At 33.0% G+C, this 23,652-nt stretch overlaps 1 protein-coding gene across 1 annotated transcript; it reads left to right on the forward strand.

Annotated features, from left to right (window-relative positions):
• Positions 1-7,202: 7,202 nt before the first annotated feature.
• On the forward strand, positions 7,203-23,459 carry LOC143051880 (uncharacterized). The gene is made up of 11 exons (XM_076224872.1): positions 7,203-7,303; positions 10,660-10,713; positions 11,753-11,829; positions 12,662-12,742; positions 13,331-13,454; positions 15,752-16,561; positions 17,217-17,345; positions 18,184-18,366; positions 19,033-19,263; positions 20,359-20,769; positions 22,167-23,459. The coding sequence occupies exons 1-11, from the start codon at positions 7,291-7,293 to the stop codon at positions 23,387-23,389; spliced, it is 3,336 nt and encodes a 1,111-aa protein (XP_076080987.1). The 5' UTR covers positions 7,203-7,290; the 3' UTR covers positions 23,390-23,459.
• Positions 23,460-23,652: the final 193 nt, after the last annotated feature.

Raw genomic sequence — 23,652 nt, forward strand, 5'->3', positions numbered from 1 at the left:
GTACAAAGTTAAAGAACATTGAGGATCCAAAATTACAAAAAGTTGTGCCAAATACGGCTAAGGTAATCTATGCCTAGGATAAGAAAATCCTTAGTTTTTCGAAATATTCAGTTTTGTAAACAGGAAATTTATAAAAATGACCACATTATTGATATTCATGTCAAAACACTCTAATGTTTATAAGACATTTTTTTTTTCTTCTGGAAATATTTTATAAAAGGCAACTTTTTTATTATTATTTATTTAATAAATTCTAATAATGATCAAATAATTGTCATGAAAACAATTTGTCAAAGTGGCTTTGTATCTAAATGGCTTCATGGTGCCATGAAATAAATCCTTTGCAGGATTACAATTTAATAAACTTTCTTTTATCAGGACTTATGAAAATGTCTTAAACTTAGAAATGAATGTATGCAATAAAAAGAAAATATTTCCGGATCTTTCTTGTATATATATTCAAACCATTGTCAAAAAATAATTTGTGCCTGTTTGTTCTGTGACTTTTTGTCCTATCAAATTTGTGACTTTATGTCCTATGACTTTTTTTTGTGTGACTTTTATTAATTATGAACGCCTTGATTGTTATAATTGTATGCTACTACACTAATTTAACACAGTATGCCACCATAAAAAAATCTTGTTATAAGGATATATCAGTTTGTTTTTGGGATATTACGTTGTTCTTGTATTTGTCGGGAAATCGTGATACCCTGACTTTACATCCTAATTGACCCTGCCAAACATACACACAAGTCTGATAAGAGATCATTACTACATGGTAGTGATTAATCAATTAAGCAAGTCCAAACAAAATATCAAAATTTTCAGAAAAAAACGCCCTTTATAATGTCTAGCGACCAGTATAACAAGTTGAATTTGGCTGATATCAAGTAATGCTATTTTAACATATGACATTACATTGTAAAGGCATGCCATTTAAACATATGACATTACATTGTAAAGGCATGTCATCTAAACATATGACATTACATTGTAAAGTAATGCCATCTAAACATATGACGTAACATTGAAAAGGAATGCCATTCAAACATGTGAAGTAACATTGACCAGTATAACAAGTTGAATTTGGCTGATATCAAGTAATGCTATTTTAACATATGACATTACATAGTAAAGGCATGCCATTTTAACATATGACATTACATTGTAAAGGCATGCCATTTAAACATATGACATTACATTGTAAAGGCATGCCATTTAAACATATGACGTAACATTTTCAAGTAATGTCATCTAAACATATGACGTAACATTGTAAAGTAATGCCATCTAAACATATGACGTAACATTGAAAAGGAATGCCATTCAAACATGTGAAGTAACATTGTAAAGTAATGTCATTTTAACATATGACGTAACATTGTAAAGTAATGTCATTCAAACACATGACGTAACATTAAAAAGTAATGCCATCTAAACAAGTGACGTCACATTGTAAAGTAATGTCATCTAAACATGTGACGTAATATTGTTATGTATGTTTAGTAGTTGTCGTTTGTTGATGTGGTTCATAAGTGTTTCTCGTTTCTCGTTATTTATATAGATAAGACCGTTGGTTTTCCTGTTTTACATTAATATGTTTTGAGGTTCATTGTAGCTTGCTTTTCAATGTTAGCCAAGACTCCTTGTTGAAGACCGTACTTTGACCTATAATCTTTTACTTTTATAAATTGTGACCTGAATGGAGATTAGTCTCATTGGCAATCATACTACATCTTCCTATATCTAATTGAAATTGCACTGGATGTAGAGTTGTCTTATTGGCACTCATACCTGACCACATCTTCTTATATCAATATATTTGTTTACATCGAGGAAAAACTTTTAAATTGAAATAAACCATCTATCATGGGACTAAACGAAAATATCCAGTTTATTATTTAAGGTTACATATTTCTATATTTCAGGTATCCCGATGTCCAAAATATCAACATATATTTGGCAATCAGAGCATAAAGAAATCATTTCTACAACCGAAAATAATGAACTAGCACCAATGACAAAAACCGAAAATAATGATTTAGCACCAATGACAAAAACGAAAAATAATGATCTAGCACCAATGACAAAAACCAAAAATAATGATCTAGCACCAATTACAAAAACCAAAAATAATGATCTAGCACCAATTACAAAAACCAAAAATAATGATCTAGCACCAATTTCAAAAACCAAAAATAATGATCTAGCACCAATGACAAAAACCGAATCTCGGTTGTCCTTTGAAGTCATAAAGACCATGAAGACATCCACGGACTTTCAAGATTTGGAAACTAGCCCGTTAGATTCCGAGTTATGTGGAAAAGCCATGTGTGCAACTCAAAATGTTGAACTAGCACAGAATTATAATTCCAAAACTTTTGTGTCGTTTGAAGTCACTAAAACATCAACGGACTTTCAAGATTTGGAAACTATACCGTTAGTCTCAGGACCATGTGAAGAAGTCGTTAGTACAATCGGAAATAATGAACAAGCACCGATTTCTAAATCTGAATCTCTCCTGTCATTTGAAGTCACTAAGACATCTACGGACTTTCTAAATTTTGAAGATAGACTTTCAGACTTAGAATCATGTGAAGAAGTCATTAGTGCAATCGTAAATAATGAAATAGCACCAATTTCAAAACCCGAATCTCTCTTGTCGTTTGAAGTCACTAAGACATCTACGGACTGTTTACATTTTGAAGATAGACTTTCAGAAATAGACTCATGTGAAGGAGTCATTTGTGCACCCCGAAATAATAAAGGAGTTCCAATTTCTAAATCCGAATCTCTTTGGTGGTTTGAAGTCACCAAGACATCCACGGACTTTCAAGAATTAGAAACTAGACGGCTAGACTCCGGAAAAAGGAAGAAACAAAATCTTTCACATATTCAACAAATAAGAACTCAAATAAATAAACAATTTAACAATGTTGAAAAAGAAATGATGAAAGATCCAGCAAGAACCATCATTAATGTGAAATTAGATCTTCAGAAGATAATTAAAACTGGCGGGAACAATATACGAGGTTGTTGCATATCAGCTTATTGCGATTTGTTTTTCACTGACCATAAAATGCTGAAGGTTGTGCCGTCTAAAGGTAGATTGAGTTATAACATGATGTTTGGTCATAGTAGCTGGTTTGGCGTTATATTTATCCATGATAAAACTGTGGCTATCACATCCGGTGGGTCATTAAAGAAGACTGGAATACACATTATAGACGTTGAAAACCAAAAGAAAATTAAGTTTATTAACCTTCATAATCGTCCATGGGGTATTGCCCGTGATCACGACTCAATGTTTGTCTGTGTTGAAGGACGGGGTGTTATTAAACTTAACATTGATGATAACATTCCCTCTCGGGTGATCAGTTATGACTTGCCCATGAATTCGAGCATATCTGTTTTCGCAGACAAGATTTACTTCACCAATAGAGACATGCACAGTGTGATATGTTGTGATTATAATGGGTCACATATTTGGACATTTAAAGATGATTCAGTCTTACAGTGTCTTTCCGGCGTTAGTTTAGATAATGAAGGAAACGTCTTCGTGGTCGGAGAGGCTTCTGCAAATGTAGTCTTTATAACAAACGATGGAAAGCATTACAAGGAAATACTCACTAAAGAGGATGGTCTGTGTCAACCGTCTGCCATCTACTTTGATAAGCAGACCAACAAACTTCTAATTTCTAACAAAGAAGCAAAGGCATTACTTTACAATTTCAAATCAGATGCTTAGATGTCATTACTTTACAATGTCACGTCACATTTTTAGATGACATTACTTAACAATGTAACGTCACTTGTTTGAATAGCATCACTTTACAATGTGACGTCACGTGTTTGAATGACATTTAATTGGCATATCTAATTTCCATGGGGATTATTTGGTTCCGCCCCCTTAGTCATGGTTTATTGACTATGAACATTTTTCTTGGTTTACATATGTATTAGTTTGTGATTAGGTCAGTTTACAGAGAACCACTATAGTGGTAGGTCAATGATGTTTAGTGTGCAGTTGTATAAGCAATGGCATATCTCATTTCCATGGAGATTATTTTTTTCCACCCCCTAGGTCATGGTCTATTGACTTTGAACATTTTGCTTAGTTAATTGGTTTGTGATTAGGTCAGCTCAAGGGAAACCATTAGTGGTAGGCAAATGGTAATTTATATGCAGTTGTATAAGCATAATCACTTCTCATTTCCATGGAAAATATTTGGCCCCGACCCCTCAGTCATGGTCTATTGACTTGAAAATTTTTGCTTAGTTTACATGTTTTTGTTTTGTGTAAGATCAGCTAATGTCAAATCAATGATATTTGGTATTTAAATTTATTGGCATTTACAATTATCGTTTCCATGGAGATTATATAGCTCCACCCCCTCATCATGGTACATTGAATTTGAAACTTGTTCATAGTTAAAAAGTTCAGGTTTGTGTTTATGTTTGTTTAAAAAAACAACTGATCATAAGTCAATGGTAAAAGGTATGCAATTGTATCAGCATTGGCACATCGTTCGACGCTTGTGTTAAACCGACAAATGTATCATGGTGACGTCTGTCGGAAACTGGTATAGATCTTCTCTTTGAAACCACTTTACCAATTTCAATTTTGCTTCCAAAAGAGTATTTTCTGTTTGTTAATTTTTTGACTATAATATTTATATACAAACAGACACTTAGTCAATATAAAAAAAAAGAAGATGTGATATGATTGCCAATGTGACAACTCTCCAAAAGTTACCAAAATGACATAGAAATTAACACCTATAGGTCACCGTACGGCCTTCAACAATGAGCAAAACCCATACCGCATAATCAGCTTCAAAAGGCCCCGAAATGACTGTAAAACAATTCAAACGAAAAAACTAAGCCTAGATGATCAACATGGCAGATCTCGATACACAGTATTTCCATGCAACACTCATAACCTTGTTACACATCTAATTTTGGCCAAAAAATACCAGGTGAGCGAGACAGGAACACAAGAGCCTCTTGTTCGTTTAGTACTTGACCACTATTCATAATTTTAATTTGTCTTCTTCTATTTTATACCGCATTTAAGAAATAAAAGACAACAGTAGCATACCTGTGTTCAATAGTCATTAGTCGATTAAGCGAAAACAAATCCTGGTTACAAACACAAAACAAGGGAAACACATGTATAAGAATGAAATCAACAGAACAACAGAATCACCGAACTTTAACAAAACAAATACCAACATATGTAGAAATATATACACACTGTAGGGATGTTGTTACATATAACAAAGTCGATCTGATTTTTTTACTCCGGTGCTAGGATCGTCTTAAACTTTAAGTGAGGTAAGAAGGTTTTATTTTTTATCCTTGTTAAAGACCTCATTGTGACTTTGAGATGAAGGACAGCAATAAAAGTTCTCTTTTTTTGCTTTTTATACTTTCTTTGCTTTTTATGTGTTTTTCCTGTGCATGTTCTTCTCTTGTGTCATAAATGTATCATATTCTTTGTTTTACCATTGTAAAATGCATACCAAATAAGCAAAATCTTGCGTGGTCATATAAAATTTATAACATTTATCAAAATCGTCATTCAAGGCAAAAACTCATATAAAGATCAGTATTTTTGGTGAGGTTGATTAATTTGGAATCTTTTCTTGATTGATCATTTAGTCGTTTACAGTTTCTATCTTATAAGTGTTTTAAAAATAATAGCTGCAAAGAACAAAAAACTGAGACTCATGATTTAATTGAAATAACTTGTATAATGAGTCTTTCGAGGATTAAGTTTTTCTGCTAAAGAGGCCCCTCAATGGGATGTCCAAGTAATCACATGTTTTGCCAATATAACCGCATACCGGTAATCATCAATTATTCTTTTAAACAAGATGAACACATAATGAAAAAAATACAGTCCTAGATTATCAAATTATCAGATAATCATAAATATTAGGCCTGCATGGATATCAAATAATCACTATAAAAATGGCCAAGTAAATCACATAATCAAAAACCACATGAAGAGGCTCGTTAAATCTGTAATCATCGATATATTTTAATAGGCGAAAACTCCCATGCAACTTTAAGATAAATTATTGCATTACTAAGTAATATATACCACTTTAATTCAAGTGAACATTTGAAAATTATCTAATATCTTTAAACTGACTGACTTTTTCGGTTTTTCAATTTAAACGAATACTTCGTGTGACCCTATGACACTGTTACAAAATAGGTGAAAAAATAGACACAGTTTTGGGAAGGAAAGTAAACAAATTGTGTTTCCAGTAATGCACCTAACATTAGGCAGGACCAGTGGAAAATAATTATTGAAATGAAATGAAGCATCACTCAATGTTTCTATTCTCTGCTATATCGAATATTAATTTATATCGTTATAATGTAGTTGTATAAAATACATTTACACATTTCAATAACGCAATATATCAAATCAAAGAACTATGCACACCAAAATTCTTTTTTGTTCATTAAAAACAATTCTTCATTAAAAGCAATTCGTAAATGGTGTGCGTGGTGATTTTTGTGACTGTTTTTGGTGGAATTGCTTGTAGTCCTTATTTTTCTACGTTGTGTTTTGTGTACTATTATTTTTCTTTTTATTATTTTGCCATGGTGTTGATTTATTGTGATTTATGAGTTTGAATGTCCCTCTGGTATTTTTTCCTCTCTTTTTTCGGACTTGAGATTAGGAGTAAAGTAAAGATGAAACAATGTTTTTACCACAACCTTTATAAGTTTGTACATCATTTACGAAAGCAGATAAGTTGTTTTTTCGTTACGATACCGACAGTCATTATCTTGCCATCTCATAGGTACGATTGCTTTTCACCAGATCTCAAATGACTTGAATGTTATCAAATTGACGTTGGGAGCAACGATTTAACTTAAAAAAGAGGGGGGGGTTAGTCAAAATTTAAAAAAAATCGGCGTTATCAATCAAACCGCAATGTTTTTTGGAATCAAATTTCGGACTCAAAATACATTTTCGAAAAAAATTATACCCCCAGCCCTATTTGCAGTTAAATGGTAATTTTCTTAAGTAGTTTTCTCGCAGATCATACGAACAAGTGTTAAATCTTAAATCAATTGATTTTACGTCAATAAAATACCGACAACACCGTTTATTAATATGACATATTCTTAAAATTAAATATTAAAATATTACAGTTTCTAATATACAACTATACCTATACAAAATAGAGATAAGAGGCGTTTTAGTCATAGCACTTATATATCCATATAATAGCGATAAATGCTGGCTGGTTTCAGGAGATAATGACGGTTAAAGGTAGTATGATTATAATTAGTTAAGTCTAGACTTTCAAATTTTCAAAATACAACTTTGGAATACAGATAGTTGAAAGAAAGCATATAAAATTTTACATAAAGCCAAAAGAAAAAGTTGATATAGAACTACAAAGATTTTTTTCAACAATAAATAAATAGATAGAAACATTGAGCGTTTACTTACGAGTTTTATTTTCAAATCATTAGTTTGCATATCCCTCCGGTATATTTCGCTTTTCCGTTACGTAGGCGAGACATAGCGATCCTTTATTATAGTATAAGACATGATACTAGCCCCAAAGTGTAACTAGTTATATGTTGTGAAGTTACACTATTGTTTCAGATAAGGGTGAATGTTTGGAACCATTAAAACGTTTAAACCCTCTGTAATTGTTTGTTCCTGTCTTAAGTCAGGAACCTGATGTTCAGTATTTGTTGTATGTGGTTCATAAATGTTTCTCGTTTCTCTTTTTTTTTTAATATAGATTAGACCGTTTCCCTTTTGAATGGTTTACACAAGTAATTCAGTTCTGCCCTTCATAGCTTGCTAAATTGTGACTTTGAGAGTTGTCTCATTGGCACATGTGTCACTCATACCACATCTTCCTATATCTATATTTTTATAATTAGTCTATATCTAACTGTTCGCATTATTTTGTACTATTATATGATTATACCAGAGACATATAATATAATTGTATTATATGTCTCTGATTATACTCCATATTTCTTATTTGTTATATTGGTAGTTTTTTGGAGCGGGAGGGGCTGTAGTATATTTGGTTGGAAATTTCGTCACTAGAAAAATGTGGCGAGTTAGACTTGAACTCAACCTAGATACAAGGATTGAAATTTTGTATATGCGACTGACGAGCGTTTCGTCTCCATAAAACTCATCCGTGACGTTTGAATAAAAAAGTTAAGGATGATAATTTTAACTTCCAACTCTGACGTGACCTATAGGTGAAGGGTTTTTGAAACGGTTCTTTTCAATGGTTAGTGATTTAGAGCGTGTATCTATGTTGTCTTGCTCAGCAAGAGTTATACTCTCAACATAGATATAAGAAGATGTGATATGAGTGACAATGAGACAACTCTTCATCAAAGTCATAATTTCACGACAAAAAGTACAAAGAGTCCAAAGTACTGTATTCAATACATAGCCTTGGCATTCTTTGGGAACAAACTGTGTACCTCTCATTGCAGACCTCTTCTTATTTCCATATGAATCGGAGTTCGTTCAGACACTTGTCAAAAAACAAGAAAATCAAAGAAGCCAGATTATATAATTTCGCTTTCAGATATATTGATGGTGTTCTTTTCAATAACAGTCCAAACTTTTCTGATTGGGTTCCATTAATATATCAACCGGAAATAGAAATTAAAGAAACAAGTTACACGGCTTCCTCCGCCTCAGACATATACTTCGAAATTGACATACACAGTCATCTCAGTACCAGAATCTTTGACAAACGAGTGATTTTAATTTTGAAATTATCAATTTTTCCCACCTTAATAGCACTATACCAACTTCACCTCTAAATGGGATACACATTTCCATACATATACATATACACTTATTCGATACTCAAGAGCTTGCAGCTCCTACTCAGACATTTGGAAAACGTAACCAGTGTATTAGCAGAAAGTTGATGAACCAGAAGTAGGCCAAAGAACGTCTCGTCCTTTTTCTAAAAAAGATTACCGGAAGGTACCAAGACTTTGTTGATAAATATTCCGTATCAACTTCACAAATAATATATGATGGTCTTGATGTCTAGATTCTGCGTACTGACGTTGTTTATCATCTTAATAACGTGTTATATTGTTCTTTTATTTGTTTTTGTTCTATTATTAATATTACTTGTTTGGTCTGTTTTCTGTGATATTCATTAAAGATGGCTCGGTACTTATACATCCCGTCAATGTGTTGTTTGAATTATCTTCCATTTTTACTGGTATGTTTTGTACGTGTGACTTTTTGTGTTTCTTTTGTACATATGACATGGCCTTGTACTTTTAAAGATCCTGCCATTATGTTATTTTTCTATTATAATTTTGAAAATACTTTGAATGATAAAATTATTTCTATTTCTTACTGCGACGTCAAACACTAACAGTTGAATATTTCAATCCTGTATGGGTTGATGTCAAATACATATATAAGTAAGCAATGAATGTGGTTGTTAAATTTGATAAATGCTTTTTGTCCATTTTTGTTAAATATTAGTTTGTTTTTGTTCTAATGAAGATTGTGACACAGTGATGACTGCTGTTCCCCTTTTTTTGATAATTTTTCCTATTATGTCTGTTTTGTTCACACATCGTTGTAAATTTATGGAATTTTATGCAATTGTCATACAAGTGAGAGATTTAGCGCTATTAAACCAGGTTCAATCCACCATTTGTTACATTTGAAAATGCCTGTACCAAGTCAGGATTATGACAGTTGTGGTCCATTCGTTTGATTGTTTTATCATTTGATTTTGCCATTTGATTAGGGACTTACCGTTTTTGAAATTTCGTCGGAGTTTAGTAGTTTTGTGATTTCACTTTTTAGCAATGAGAAAACACTTTTTAAACGAAATATTAAAAACAACCTCTCATTTTAAAAATATCAAAACAAAATCCGCTTGAATATCATTAGTTAAACTAGATTTTAAATACCCCAGTTACCCAATAACGATTCATGGCTTTGTGACCATTTTGAGAAAATAATGTGAATATTTGGTATTGTTTATATCTGTAAGTTATATTTGTTCAGCATCTTCCTTGTTTAGGAACTTCAAACGATAAAAAGAAGAAGAAATTATATGCTTAATTAGTATTATTAAATTTGAGATTCTTTATCTTGACATGCTAAAAATCGAATAAAAGGTCAACTAATGAATTAATAAATCTAGGTTGAAGCTTGATAAAAGGTATGAAAACACCTTTAGAGTTGTTTGTCATACTCTATAGATGGCTGAAATATCAAGGATCAATACATTCTGTTGAAAAGAAGCGGTAAAGGTAAAATTTTGTATCAATTTTTATTGATATTTCTGCCTTTTTGCAGAGTTTTCTTCCATAGCAAAGCAAATATCCATAGGAACTTTAAAATCGTTAATTTTAGTTTTCTTCAAGTTAGATTTAATGGGACTCTTTTCTGTGTATATTTGGGATATAATGCTAAAGATTAAAACTTAAAAATCTACTGTTGTAATTACTTCAAGGTTAGGGTCAATATTTCAACAACAAAAAAATGTAACTTCAATAAACCAAACTGCTGTCAGTGTTAAAACATGTAAATATTGGAATCACGAGCTTTGTACTTAATTTCAATTGTGTTGTTATACTATCTGTACCTTTTTGCAGGTCTGGTTATAGCAACAATCTTATTTGCTTGGATTTCTCCATCAGAAGAAAGAGGTAAATTGATTCAGATTGTCATTTGAACCCTCATGAGGGTGTCAAAGTAATCACAATGATTTGGCCAATATAAACACATAATCATTAAAAAAAAGATAATACAGTCCTAGATTATCAAATAATCATGAAATATTTTGTCTGATAATCGAATAATCACTATAAAAATGCAAGTAACCTCATAATCAAAAACACCATGAGGAGGCTCATATAAATCAAAAATTTGAAATCAACGTGTTGCGTTGGCTTTTATATGACAGCTAATGAAAGTCATTGCTTTGAATCGTCAACCAATGAGATTCCATGTTTATATTTAAGGAACCAACGAGATTCTTTACTTTTACAGAAAAATATACCAAATTGTTTTTATTCGATTCTAGCAACCGTGACCCTAACCTTTAACAGATTGAAATCAATAGTTTTCTCCAATCAAACACAGTGGTCAAAAACAGTTTATGAGTTGCTTGGATCTAGATTTTTGTTGCCGGAAATGAGCTAAGGGAGCTACCATTTGATTTTTATGGGGGGCTAGGATGAAAAATGTTGTCCTGCATTTTTTTTTAGCTGTAATCTCGGTCCTGCCTTTTTATTTTTCACTCTGTTCGGTCCTGCCTTTTTTTTTTTAGTTTATCCTGACTTTTTTTTACCTTAATTGTCGTCCTGACTTTTTTTTTTGCAAGTGTCTCATCCTGCCTTTTTTTTTACTCGAAACTCCTGTCCTGCCTATTTTTTTCAAATTTCATCCTAGCCCCCCCCCCCCCCCCCCCCCCCCCCCCATAAAAATCAAATGGTACCTCCCTACTAAAGTCACTACATAGTACTGTATCAGAACGCACAAAGAGACATCGAAACTGAAAATTCCTATATTAAATTTGAAAGTTAGATGCATTTTAAAATCACAGTCATAAAAAAAAACTGATAAAATTGTTCAGAAAAAATGTACAATTTTACTATCTATCTTTTGTGTATTACTAACATCAGTTTATATAGTACTTTAAGTTTCTGTTTAAACATGTCTAACACGTGTTATCATTTGCTGCAGGACTGTTCTGCTACACGTGTTTTAAAGCCAGGAATCCAGACCTTTGTCATGCTGACACACAATGTGAACTAGAAAAGGTAACACATATAATGACTGATTTAAGATCGTGGGTGGTTGTAATAAATTGTTATACATTTTTACATATTAGTAAGAAAATGACTGTATCAAGTCAGGAGTATGATAGTCAGTTTTTGGTGGGGTTCGTGTTGCTCAGTTTTAGCCATGGCGTTGTCACTTTATTTTCGATTTATGAGTTTGACTGTTCCTTTGGTATTTTCCATTCGTTTGATGTGCTTGAGCATTTGATTTTTCCAATTGATAAGAGACTTTCCGTTTTGAAATTTCCTTCGAGTTCGTTATTTTTGCTATTTTACTTTTATATCGCATTTGAATATATCACCAGATTTCAGATCAGGGTTTTGCGGGTTAATTTGCTTGTCTGTTTCCACGGGAAGATTGAACGAGTATGTAAATGCTTTGAATTTGTCATTTGATTAGGGACTTGAATTTTCCTTGGAGTTCGGTATTTTTATTTTACTTTTTGCGTATCTCCATCTTTGTTCGTACGGTGGAGATATTTATTCAATTTTGCATTTTAGATGAATGCATAACTGTCTGAACCTTTAACTGGTCGACTTGGGTGCAGGTGTTGTGATTAAACAATGTTCTCCTTGCATGTTTAGGTAACAGATAGACAAACTCCTCGAGTACGTTCGTCCTTATCATATATCTAGTCGCTTTTTTGACCCATCAAAGAACTTGATTGGAAATATCTTATCCGAATGAGTAGGGTTGAAAGAATTGTGTTTTACTTAATGTTCGTTTCTTACCTTTCGATACGTTTATCCATCTATACTATTTAAACTATGTCGCGTTTCCTGAATTTCGTTTATCTATTTATTTTTTCAGAACGACCAACTTTGTGGAACTCGCAGATACATGGATATATATGGACATACAACATATGAAAAAGGATGCGTACCCAAAGTAGTGAGTACAATATTTCACTATATAGATTGTGTATACATACGACATCAAATACATCATAGTTAATAAAATGGAGAAAAGGCGCCATCACTGTAAAGGGGGAGGGAGGATTTATTTGTTTTTATAATGAATTCTCAAGTCAGATATGATCCGTTTGGGTTGCGTTTCCAATTTTTTTCACTATTACGGAACGATAAATTAGTAGGAGGTTTAGCAAGCTATAAAACCAGGTATAATATAAATAATAAGTCAGAAATACTGTAGTTGTTTTACATTTGTTCGGTTAATTGTTAACGATTAAGCTTGTCAGTTTGTATTGACCTGGAATTTCAGTTCGCTTGTCAAAGTTTGAAAAAAACCTCTTCATTTATATATGATACAGCTCTTTCTACTTTCTACTAAACAATTCGAAAATATATTATGGTTTATACCATTTACACCTCTCTCTCAATGCTATTGTATTTAAGCATTTCATATCTAACCCTCTACACAAATTCCTAAATTTACAGACAAACTTAAAGAGTTAATCAATATTTTGCTTCAATAGAATATTTTGATACAAATAGTTTAATGTTTTGCACTTTTTATCAGATGTGTCCGAATTCAAGAAACATCGCCCAGTTCAGTCCGGTCGGACGCCGTCGCCGTCGCCAGGCCATTGATGTCATACAATGCTGCGATACTGATTATTGCAATAAAGATCAATTCAAACCAGGTATGAAGCTTTCACAAATATGTCAGACAAAGTACTATCGTATGTAAAGATAATAACACAACGTTGACTGCTGTATCCCTATTTTTGTCATTTTTACCTATCATGTCTGTTTATTTTGTTCACACAGCGTTGTCAATAAAATGGAATGTTATACGACTGTCATACAAGTGGAAGGTTTAGCTACCAGGTTGAAGCCACCACTTTTTACAAAAGAAAATGCCTGTACTAAGTCAGGAATATGACATTTGTTGTACCTTCGTTTGATCTGTTTGAGCTTTTGATTTTGCCATTTGATTAGAAACTTTCCGTTATGAATTTTCCTTGGAGTTCAATATGTTTGTGAATTTTGTACGTCCTCTAATAGGTAATGTAATGACTCCTTTCCAACCGTTTAAGGTCATTCGCGCACTGTGAAAATAAATTTTCCACTTTCTTAATTTGGGGAATTTTGACGTTGTAGTAGACTTTGATATCACTATTTTAGCACAACATTACAAAAAAAAACATTAAATTATTTACACTCTTTTGTTTAAAACGAATGACAAAAAATATAATTCTGATGTTTACAATGTATATTAGTTTGAGAACCAAAATCGTTATTTTAAAGTACCGAAGCATTTCTACAAACCGTGTATTAATAATTAAACACAACCATTGACCTAGTATGTAAAATAATAAACACGCCTACTGACATGATATTTAATATACAAGGTTTCAATGTGTTGCTTGTAACGAATGACATTCTTTTTTTTAACAACATTATATATTTATTCACCAAATATGCTTGTTACATTGTTACACCAAGAAACCAAGCTTTTCTTGGTGTATCCTGTTATATTCCACTGATTACCCAGGTTATCGGCTAAATTTCATTTTAGTGACTTCAGTAAAGGATTAAATTTCATTGTTCTGTTTTCGTTATATCTTTTAATGTATTCTTGAACAAAAATTTTATAAACATTTACCTTTGTCAATTTCTGATTAGATACATAATATGATTTGTATATAGAAAAACCTAAAATTGTTAGGAAATAATTCAGACCAAAATAATTTGTGTCAAAAATTTTATATCCAAAGACTACTTGCTTTAACGATACTCTAAAATTTAAATTTGATTATTTGATTAACTCATAAATACTTTTCCAAATAGTTTCTAAAATTCGACAAAAATAAAAAAAAAGTGGTTATAATCTTCTTATTCGTTACATACATTACATAGACTGTCATTCTTCTGTTTCCATTTAAACAATAATTGTTTTGTTGTTAATATGAATTGTAAAAGTTTCCATTTATATATTTTTAACTTATTTTCTTCTAAATAATGAAACATGAAAACATATAGTTGGTTAATACCAAGATTCCCATCAATTTGTAAAATACGCATCCATTTCCTAACACCAGTTGATGATTCAGTTTTATTTTTACAAATTGACTTATACAATATATTTGTTAAAAAGCTTGAAGCCTCAATGTAATTACCTTTCCATGACATTCTCAATGCTCTTCAACTCTGTACATCTTTGGCTTTAAAACTATTTTGATCTGAGCGTCCCTGATGAGTCTTATTTAGACGAAACGCGCGTCTGGCGTATTAAATTATAAGCCTGGTACCTTTGATAACTATTAAACACCACTCGGTCGATGCCACTGCTCGTTGACGTTTCGTCCCGAACGAGGGTATCACCAGTTCCAGTAGTCAGCACTTCGGTGTTGACATGAATATCAATAGAATGGTAATTTTTATAAATTTACTGTTTACGAAATTATGAATTTATCGAAATACTAAGAATTTTCTAATCCCAGGAATAGATTACCTTAGCCATATATTTGGCATAACTTTTTGAAATTTTGGGTCCCCAATGTTCTTCAATTTTGTACAGCTTTGGCTTTAAAACTCTTTTGATCTGTCCGAGCGTCACTTATGAGTCTTATTTAGACGAAACGCGCGTCTGGCGTATTAAAATATAAGCCTGCTACCTTTGATAACTTTAAGAAGTGTATAGGAGGTTACACAAATGCAAATATTCTGACTCTTCAGTACAAATGGTTAAAAAGCACTCTGAGTATTCGAAATATTAAAGGTGGGAAGAGACCGAATAGCTTGCGCCCATAATTGCTTGAGTATTTTTTTATGATACACACAGTGAAATAAATCTAATAAAAAAAACCGTCTTCAAATGTCTTTGGTTTCTACTATAATATAGATAAGAATATAAAAACTTATGTTTGGTCTCTTTTGACTTAGATTACTAATTCCTTTATGCGTGCTAGCATAATTTGCGTGCTTCTTATTTCAGCGCTTACGACTCCTGTTCCTGATGTCTCTACAGGTTCGTGTCAGTCACAAGATGTAGAACATTGCACAGTATGGGCGCATGCTTTGAAATTGGACATTTGTAATGAGCCAAAAGTGGCGAATAATTTGTGTCGTCATTTTTGTGGACGCTGTGGTGTTGAAGTTACAACTGATCGACAAAAAGTGTGTATAGACCAATCAATATGTCCGGTTTTAAGCAAAAGTTTTTCTATATGTTCAGACGAACTAACAGCAGTGCACATCTGTCCGCAAACCTGCAAAAGATGTGGTGACTTCTTGCCTTCAACAAATAGCATGCCTTCTGAAAAAATGACTACTGTAAAATCTATTCTTACATCACAGACAGCTGGCACTAATGAAAGTACTGCATGTAAAGATCTGTTATCGCGATATAATGAGAAAATCATTTGTAGCGATAAACTTATATCAAAAATATGTCCAATTACTTGTAATACTTCCGGTACAGTGCAGTCATCCATGAACAGTACAGACATGCCAACTTCCGGTGGAGCCACTTCTGACGGAACAACCACAGTCTCAAACAGGATAACGCCAATAACTGGGATTCCTAATTTTAGCGGAAATGGTTCTTCAAATAAATCAAGTGGTATAACAAAAACAAACAACAACACTAGTCCTACTGCATCTACAACCAGTTTACCAGTGAAAACCCACCCACACTGCCGTGACCTTGACCCAAATTGTCCATATTTGCAAAAAAGTGTCAACATATGTTCGAATGCTGAAGTTGCCCTCGGTATAGGATGTCATCTTACATGTGGATATTGCAGTAAGTTAAGTTTTTCAGGCCGTTTCTGAATATTTAGGATTGTGGGTAAATTTTATTGTTCGTACTTCAAAATGGAAAAAAAAAATCACGTCCTTGGTTGAATTTACAATGTTTACGACGAATTGAACCAATTCGATAACGTTTTGGTGTTCACTTTTGAAAATAATTGATCAGAATGAATTATCACAAAACTATTACTTAATCATAATTCTCAAATATTTACGTGTGTCTGGTATCTTCCGATACATAAGGAAATTGGCAACGATTGTCCTATGAGAACCCAAATTTAAAACAAATAAGCTGATTTCAATTTATCAATTGTGAACTTTCCATTTCTATGTAGGAACATTTCAGCATCGTCTGCATTCGAAGTAGGTATCTCCAAGTAAATCAAATATTTCAGAACTCACGTTACCTATCTTGATATCCTTGATAGATGGTTGTTGCTTAAGTTTCCTAGTGATGAACAGAAAGTGATCCATTTGAAATTAAAGTTTAAATGGTTTGGTTGATTGTTCTGATACAGTAAATACGATCATCTGTTGCCGGAATGTGAATAATATTGCATACTAGTACGAAACGCGACACTTTAAAAAGTTTGTATCAATTTGTCATTTTTTTCTTTCTTTTATTATTCATGAATGATATCTTATAGGTAACCACTTTCCTTGTGCCGATTTGGATGGTTCGACAAAATATTGTCAATATGAATCGAGGGATGTTGTCTGCTATGATGAGCAATCAGTGTTTAAATCTCAGTGTTATTCTACATGTGGACGCTGTAGTGAGTATATGTGTAACTTATAACTTATCAACGTATACGATATATTTGGCCTCCAGCATCAGTGAAAATAACTTATTTGTCGAAATACACATCTGCTACAGTAGAATTGCATGGTACCGGTAATGTCGCTACTACCACTTGGTCGATACGTCTGTTTATGATCTGTTTGTTCCCAAAGGTATCATCAGCCCAGTAGCCAGTACTTCGGTTCTGGCAGGAATATACGTATACATCAAACATTGGTTAACAAAACAAATAAAGGCAAACAATAGTATACCGTTGTTCAAAGTAATAAATCTATTGAGAGAAAACAAATCCGGGTTACAAACTAAAACTCAGGAAACACATAAATTATAAGAGGAAAACAACGAAACAACAGAGCACTGAAGTGCAACATTAAACATACGAAAATGCAAGTTTCAACATACATAGAAACGAACTGTTAAATAACAGATAGTACAAAATCCTTTTGTTGCTGTTACATAATAAAATGTATATTGATTTAAGACATGTCTTTTTTAATGAGTTAAACACCAAATACAAAGATAAGAGTGCATGACAAATTTTGCAGGTAATGGAAAAACTTCGCATATCGTGGGCAATTATGCTACCTCGCCATTGAAGACACATCGAAAAAAATATAATAAAAAAACGTCTATTTGGAACTGAAGACAAGGAACACTAGTGGTCATTTGTTGTGTTGGGTTAATAAATATGTTATTTCAATTCTAATTTAATCGTTGCTTTATGTGCTGCCTTTGCTTCTTTTGTAAGTGTAGTTTGTGTTTATTAAGTTATTATTATAATATTTGTTGATTTTCATTACGTTCCTTTTCAGATTTATTCTGTGATATCAACCCATTATTATGCCAGCCTATCAAAACGTCAACGCCAGCTGGTGATAAAGCCTGTAAAGACCACGATACACAACATTATTGCAAAGATATAAACATTGATGTGGACTGCTTCAACGAACAGCATATAATTACTTCCGGTTGTTACTCAACATGTCATCGTTGTGGTGAGAAACATTAAGACTATTAAACGGATTTATTATAACATAAGCAACACGACGGATGCCACATCTGCTTACCCTTCCGGAGCACCTGAGATCACCCCTACTTTTTGTTGGGGTTTGTGTTGCTTATTGTTTTTGGTTTTCTATGTGTGTCATGTGTACTATATTTTGTCTGTTTGTCTTTTTTTTATATTTCCTGCCATGGATTGGTCAGTTTATTTTCGATTTATGAGTTTGACTGTCCCTCTTGTATCGTTCGTCCCTCTTTTAAACTTATTTTCGCGAGCGATTTATTTTTTGCGACTTTTGCGAGTAAATAAATAATGGCGAATTTAACTCTTCGCAAATATTTAAAAAAAGAATCTACCCTTATTCAAAAGCATCAAGTTAAAATATTCATGATAACATAAAATAGCGAAATTAAATCGCCGTGAAATGTTGTAGGAAGGGCTTACAGCAAAAGTCATAATAGTGGGGAAATTACTGTAAATTATTTTTTTAGGAATAATGGAAATTCACACCTAAAAATGCACAACCAAGACCATGCATAAAGAAAAAGAAAAAAACCCAAAAGCGTGCCATGATAATGTTATCGTTTTATGGTCTTTAAACATTTTCCTCATTTTCTCTCCTATTGTGCAATTTTGAAATAAACTTTCTTTTAACTAGATCTGGATCCAAATTCTGGTGTAACACTTCCTGTGGTTACAATGGATTCAACGGTTGCCTTGGTAACCAAAGAACCGGGAAACTTTCAAACGACTCCCTCTGGTGACAAGTCATGTCTAGACCATGAAAATCAGCACATGCACTATTGTCATCTTCTAGATAAAGATATAGTGTGTGAGAACGAATTATACATCAAGAGTTATGGTTGTTTTTCTACTTGTTCTCGCTGTGGTAAGATACATAATCACTCCTGCATCATAAATGATCATATGATCCTTTAAAGGAGCCCCGAATGTAAATAGGGATCAAAGTTTCAGCATACAATCAAATGAATTATTACACATAAATCACATTTAATGATTAGAAAGATTATAGTGATCGAAAAAAATATTAAGATAAAAGCATGGATTAACGTTTAAACAAAATAACATATTTACAATGTCACTGACATACCATTAAGTCGTTTTAAAGCCACAGTGTCCTGGAGAAACGTTTTTTTTTTTATATAGGTGGATAAATATTGTCACTGCACTTGATGCTGGGAGTCCGCCCTAAAGCTATGTGATATTTTATCCCATGTTGAAATGCTTGCAGATGTAAAAAAAACAATGAAAGCAATCTTCCTTTGCTTTGGTTATCTTTTCATTTGCAATCACGCGTCATAAAATTGACACACAATAGACCTATGCCTATTGGAGATAACAAATGTTTAAACAACATAACTTATGCAAAGTTGAACTGAGAAGTATTTAGCTATTTGTTCACGTGGGGTTGCCTATGTTGCTCTTTAGTTGGCCGTTTCAGAAATTAAAGGACTGTGGGTAATTCAATTGTTCGTACCCCAAAATGAAAATGATGTCACGTCAGTGGCAGAATTTCGATTGTTTATGACGTTTTGAACCAATCACGATGCTTTGATGTACGCTTTTGAAAATATTACCCAGAATGCATTAGATTCTAAAACGGCGTTTTTTTTCGGTTCATATACATCCTTCCTTAGCTTTCAAATCAACTCATCATAGATACCAGGATTGAAATTTTGTATTGCAACAGACGCTCGTTTCGTCTCAAGACTCGTGAGTGACGCTCGAAAAAACAAAAAGGTTAAACAAAGTACAACATTGAAGTCAAGCATTCAGCTTTGAGGCTGATAAAGGTAAATCGAGTTAAGCGATTCGGACGCATGCATTTCATAATGTGTTGGTTCATCTTTTCTAATGATGACAAAATACTTTTTCAAATACACTACGTTGATAAAATTAATGTATTAAGTACAGATTATTATTTTTCTTTTGTCATTTGTATACTTGATCTTGCTTTCAATAGATCTTCTAAATTCACCAACAACAACAAATAGTGAACTATCAACAAGTTTGGAGACCACTACCATTAAAGATGAAGCAACCTCAGAATCATCTACGACGAATGAACTATCGACTACAGAAGAATGGTCGACTACCGACGCCGAAATATCAACAACAGACGAAGTGTCATCAACAGACGACGTATCAACCACAGAAGAGGTGTCAACCACAGGAGAGGTGTCAACAACAGACGAGCTTTCAACCACAGAGGAAGCAACGACTGAGTCAATTTCGACAACAGAGGAAACCACATTAGAAGCGACAACCGAACAGACGACAGAGTCTATGACAACAACTGTTGAGCAAACGACAACAGCTGAGCAGACGACGACAGTAGATCCTTTCGCAGCATGCAAAGGTCCTATTTCAAAAAGTAAGAATAAGACGAATTTTAATTCATACATTTTTGGAGCCCTTTTATTTTTTGCTTGCTGTTCGGTATGAGCCATGGCTCCGTGTTGTAGACCGTACTTTGACCTATAATGGTTTACTTTTATAAATTGTGACTTGGATTGAGAGTTGTCTCATTGGCACTCATACCAAATCTTCTTATATTTATTGTATTCAAGACTGTTTACCAATGTTTTTTATTCCATATCGTGACAACTGCATATTAACTGGCAGTTGGACCAATCATAGCAAATGACGCTTATATCAGGTTACGGCTTTATTCTTAATTCTTTATTAGACAAAAAAATTGGAGGAAAACCGATTAACCATTTACTAACGTATCAAAATTGGTTATATTTTATAAGGTATTCATATTTTTTTTTAACATTATTGATTTTTTTGTTAATTGGCATTCGAATTGTGAAATATTCGAAATTTGTAATCGCAAATGACATAATAATTGCAGCCGACAACTTATTACTTCTATCAAAATTCACCCATGTGATTGAATAAATAAAGGCAACATCAGTATACCACTGTTAAAAATTTTGTTGAGAGAAAACAAATCTGGGTTACAAACTAAAACCAAGGAAACACATCAACTATAAGAGGAAAACAAAGAACAACAGAAACACTGAAGTGCAACAAAAAACAAAAGACAATGCAACATACATAGAAACCAACTATTCGATAACAACTGCCATATTCCTGACTTGGTACAGGAAATAAAAAAAAAATAGTAGGTTGAACCTGGTTTATGTGGTTAGCTAAACCTCGTGCTTTATGGCAATGATACATATACCGCTAAAATGACAACAAAGAGTATCACAACGATGAAACATGGAGATGTCGTAAGTGGTACCTCATAGGTTGCACTTACAGATGTTTTTCAAACCACGCCTCTTTTAATATAATATTCATAGATAATTTGATTTGTTGACATACTGGTTCCCAGATATTATCTCTATGTTTCATCTCATAGAGACATAACTTCGGACTGTAACAACTATAAAAACATTATATTGTGGTGAAAGATAAATTCTGAAGTAGGCAAAATGTAAAGGTAGGGGTGGTACATAATTTTAGTAAAAGTTTAAACTTTAACAACTTCAGGGCATATACATGTTGAAAATATGCCGCACAGGCCCGTTATGTTGAGCTTTGAAAAAATAGGAGCTTATCAGTTTTCCATTCTAGGATATAATTTTTCACGAAACTACATAGTAAGTGTCACAGTTTTATCCGCAAAGGGAGTTCCTATGGGAAATTGCATTGTCTATATTTACAGAAATGTAGTTTCTTGCCTGGAAATGGTCTTATTTCATAGTGGTACTAAAACTTATTGTTTATATGATCAAAAGTTTAACATTTATTTTTTAGATACTGGACAATTTTACTTGATGCGTAACAATGGTTTCCTTAGTTTTATGTCAACCTTTAAACTACATTTATCATCGTCTAAAGTTAAATGGTTAGTTATATACAACCCTGATATCGGATTATGTCAAAACATATCGATCTTTAATACTTCACAAGTAATCGATATTCCATCGGAATTCAAAGTCATTAGAAACGAAATTGAAAAGAAAGGAGTACATATACTTACATCAAGCAAAACTGATTTATATGCCTTATATAAGGATACGATAACCAATGAAGGATTTTTTGTTTTACCAAAAGAAAAGCTATCAACGTCGTATGTTATTCCGTCTTTCGTCCCTTCTGGGGGTGGGGAATCGTTTATCGGAATCGTTGCAACATCCGTCGATACAGACGTAAATATAACATTGAAACTACTCGAAAAGACTGAAACGATTAGTTATAATAATACAAAGTATGGAGATGGTGATACAATTTCAATTCATTTACCAGAAAGGGGAACCATTGAACTTCCCAGTAATACTGACCTGACTGGTACGGTAGTCCAATCAAACAAAGCTATAGGAGTGCAGTCTGGTGTTGATGGTGCAAAAGTACCCGTGAATAGTGGTTTGATGAATCAGTTATTGGAAATGGTACCTCCAGTTAAAGAACTAGGAACGTCATTTTTTATACCACCATTATTTGATAACAAACAATTCATTTTACGTTTAATCGCTGCACATCCAAATACATCCATCACTCTCCTCGGCAAACATTTCAAACAAGCAACAAAAGTAGTAGACAAAATTGGGGGTTACATAGATATCAACAGCAACGCCTCTATAAAAGTAGAATCTGACAAACCAGTTATGGCAGTTTATTATCAACAGGGAGAAACTAAACCTGTTGTACCTTTCATGGTTATTATTAAACCGGAAGGGAAGCTGGGAAGAGTTCAGGAGTTTACAATTCCCAATGATGGTTTAAGACACCATATTCTTATTACTACGAAGAGTACCGAATACCCATTTCTTCAGATAGACGGCAAAGGTATTATTTATAAAAATCCCCATGTGTACGATACACAAAGTTTAAATTCTTCTTACGTTGTTGCGAGGGCGGATATCGGACCGGGACATCATACTATCGGTTCTTTATACCCGATGATTATGAAAGTGAAACCCGGAATTATCATCTATGCCGATTCCGACAATGACATTGCTTACGGCTACCCTGTGTAAAATGGTGTCCATATTGTAACCTTACACGGATATATGTAGACTAACGTAATAAATCGTATGGAATGCTTAATATGTTTATGTTATATTGATGAGAATATTATCTGTATCCTAGAACAGAACGGATGCAAAAAAATAACAAAATAAAATGCTGTAAAGAAGTTGATTATTAAAATTTAAAAAATAACAAGTATACCTATCGTCGCTGGGCTTCTAAAATGTCGTATATATGACTTTTTTGGCTAAAATTACTTTTTGACACCAAT

This window comes from Mytilus galloprovincialis, chromosome 11 (genome assembly GCF_965363235.1).
Source record: "Mytilus galloprovincialis chromosome 11, xbMytGall1.hap1.1, whole genome shotgun sequence".
NCBI lineage: Eukaryota > Metazoa > Mollusca > Bivalvia > Mytilida > Mytilidae > Mytilus > Mytilus galloprovincialis.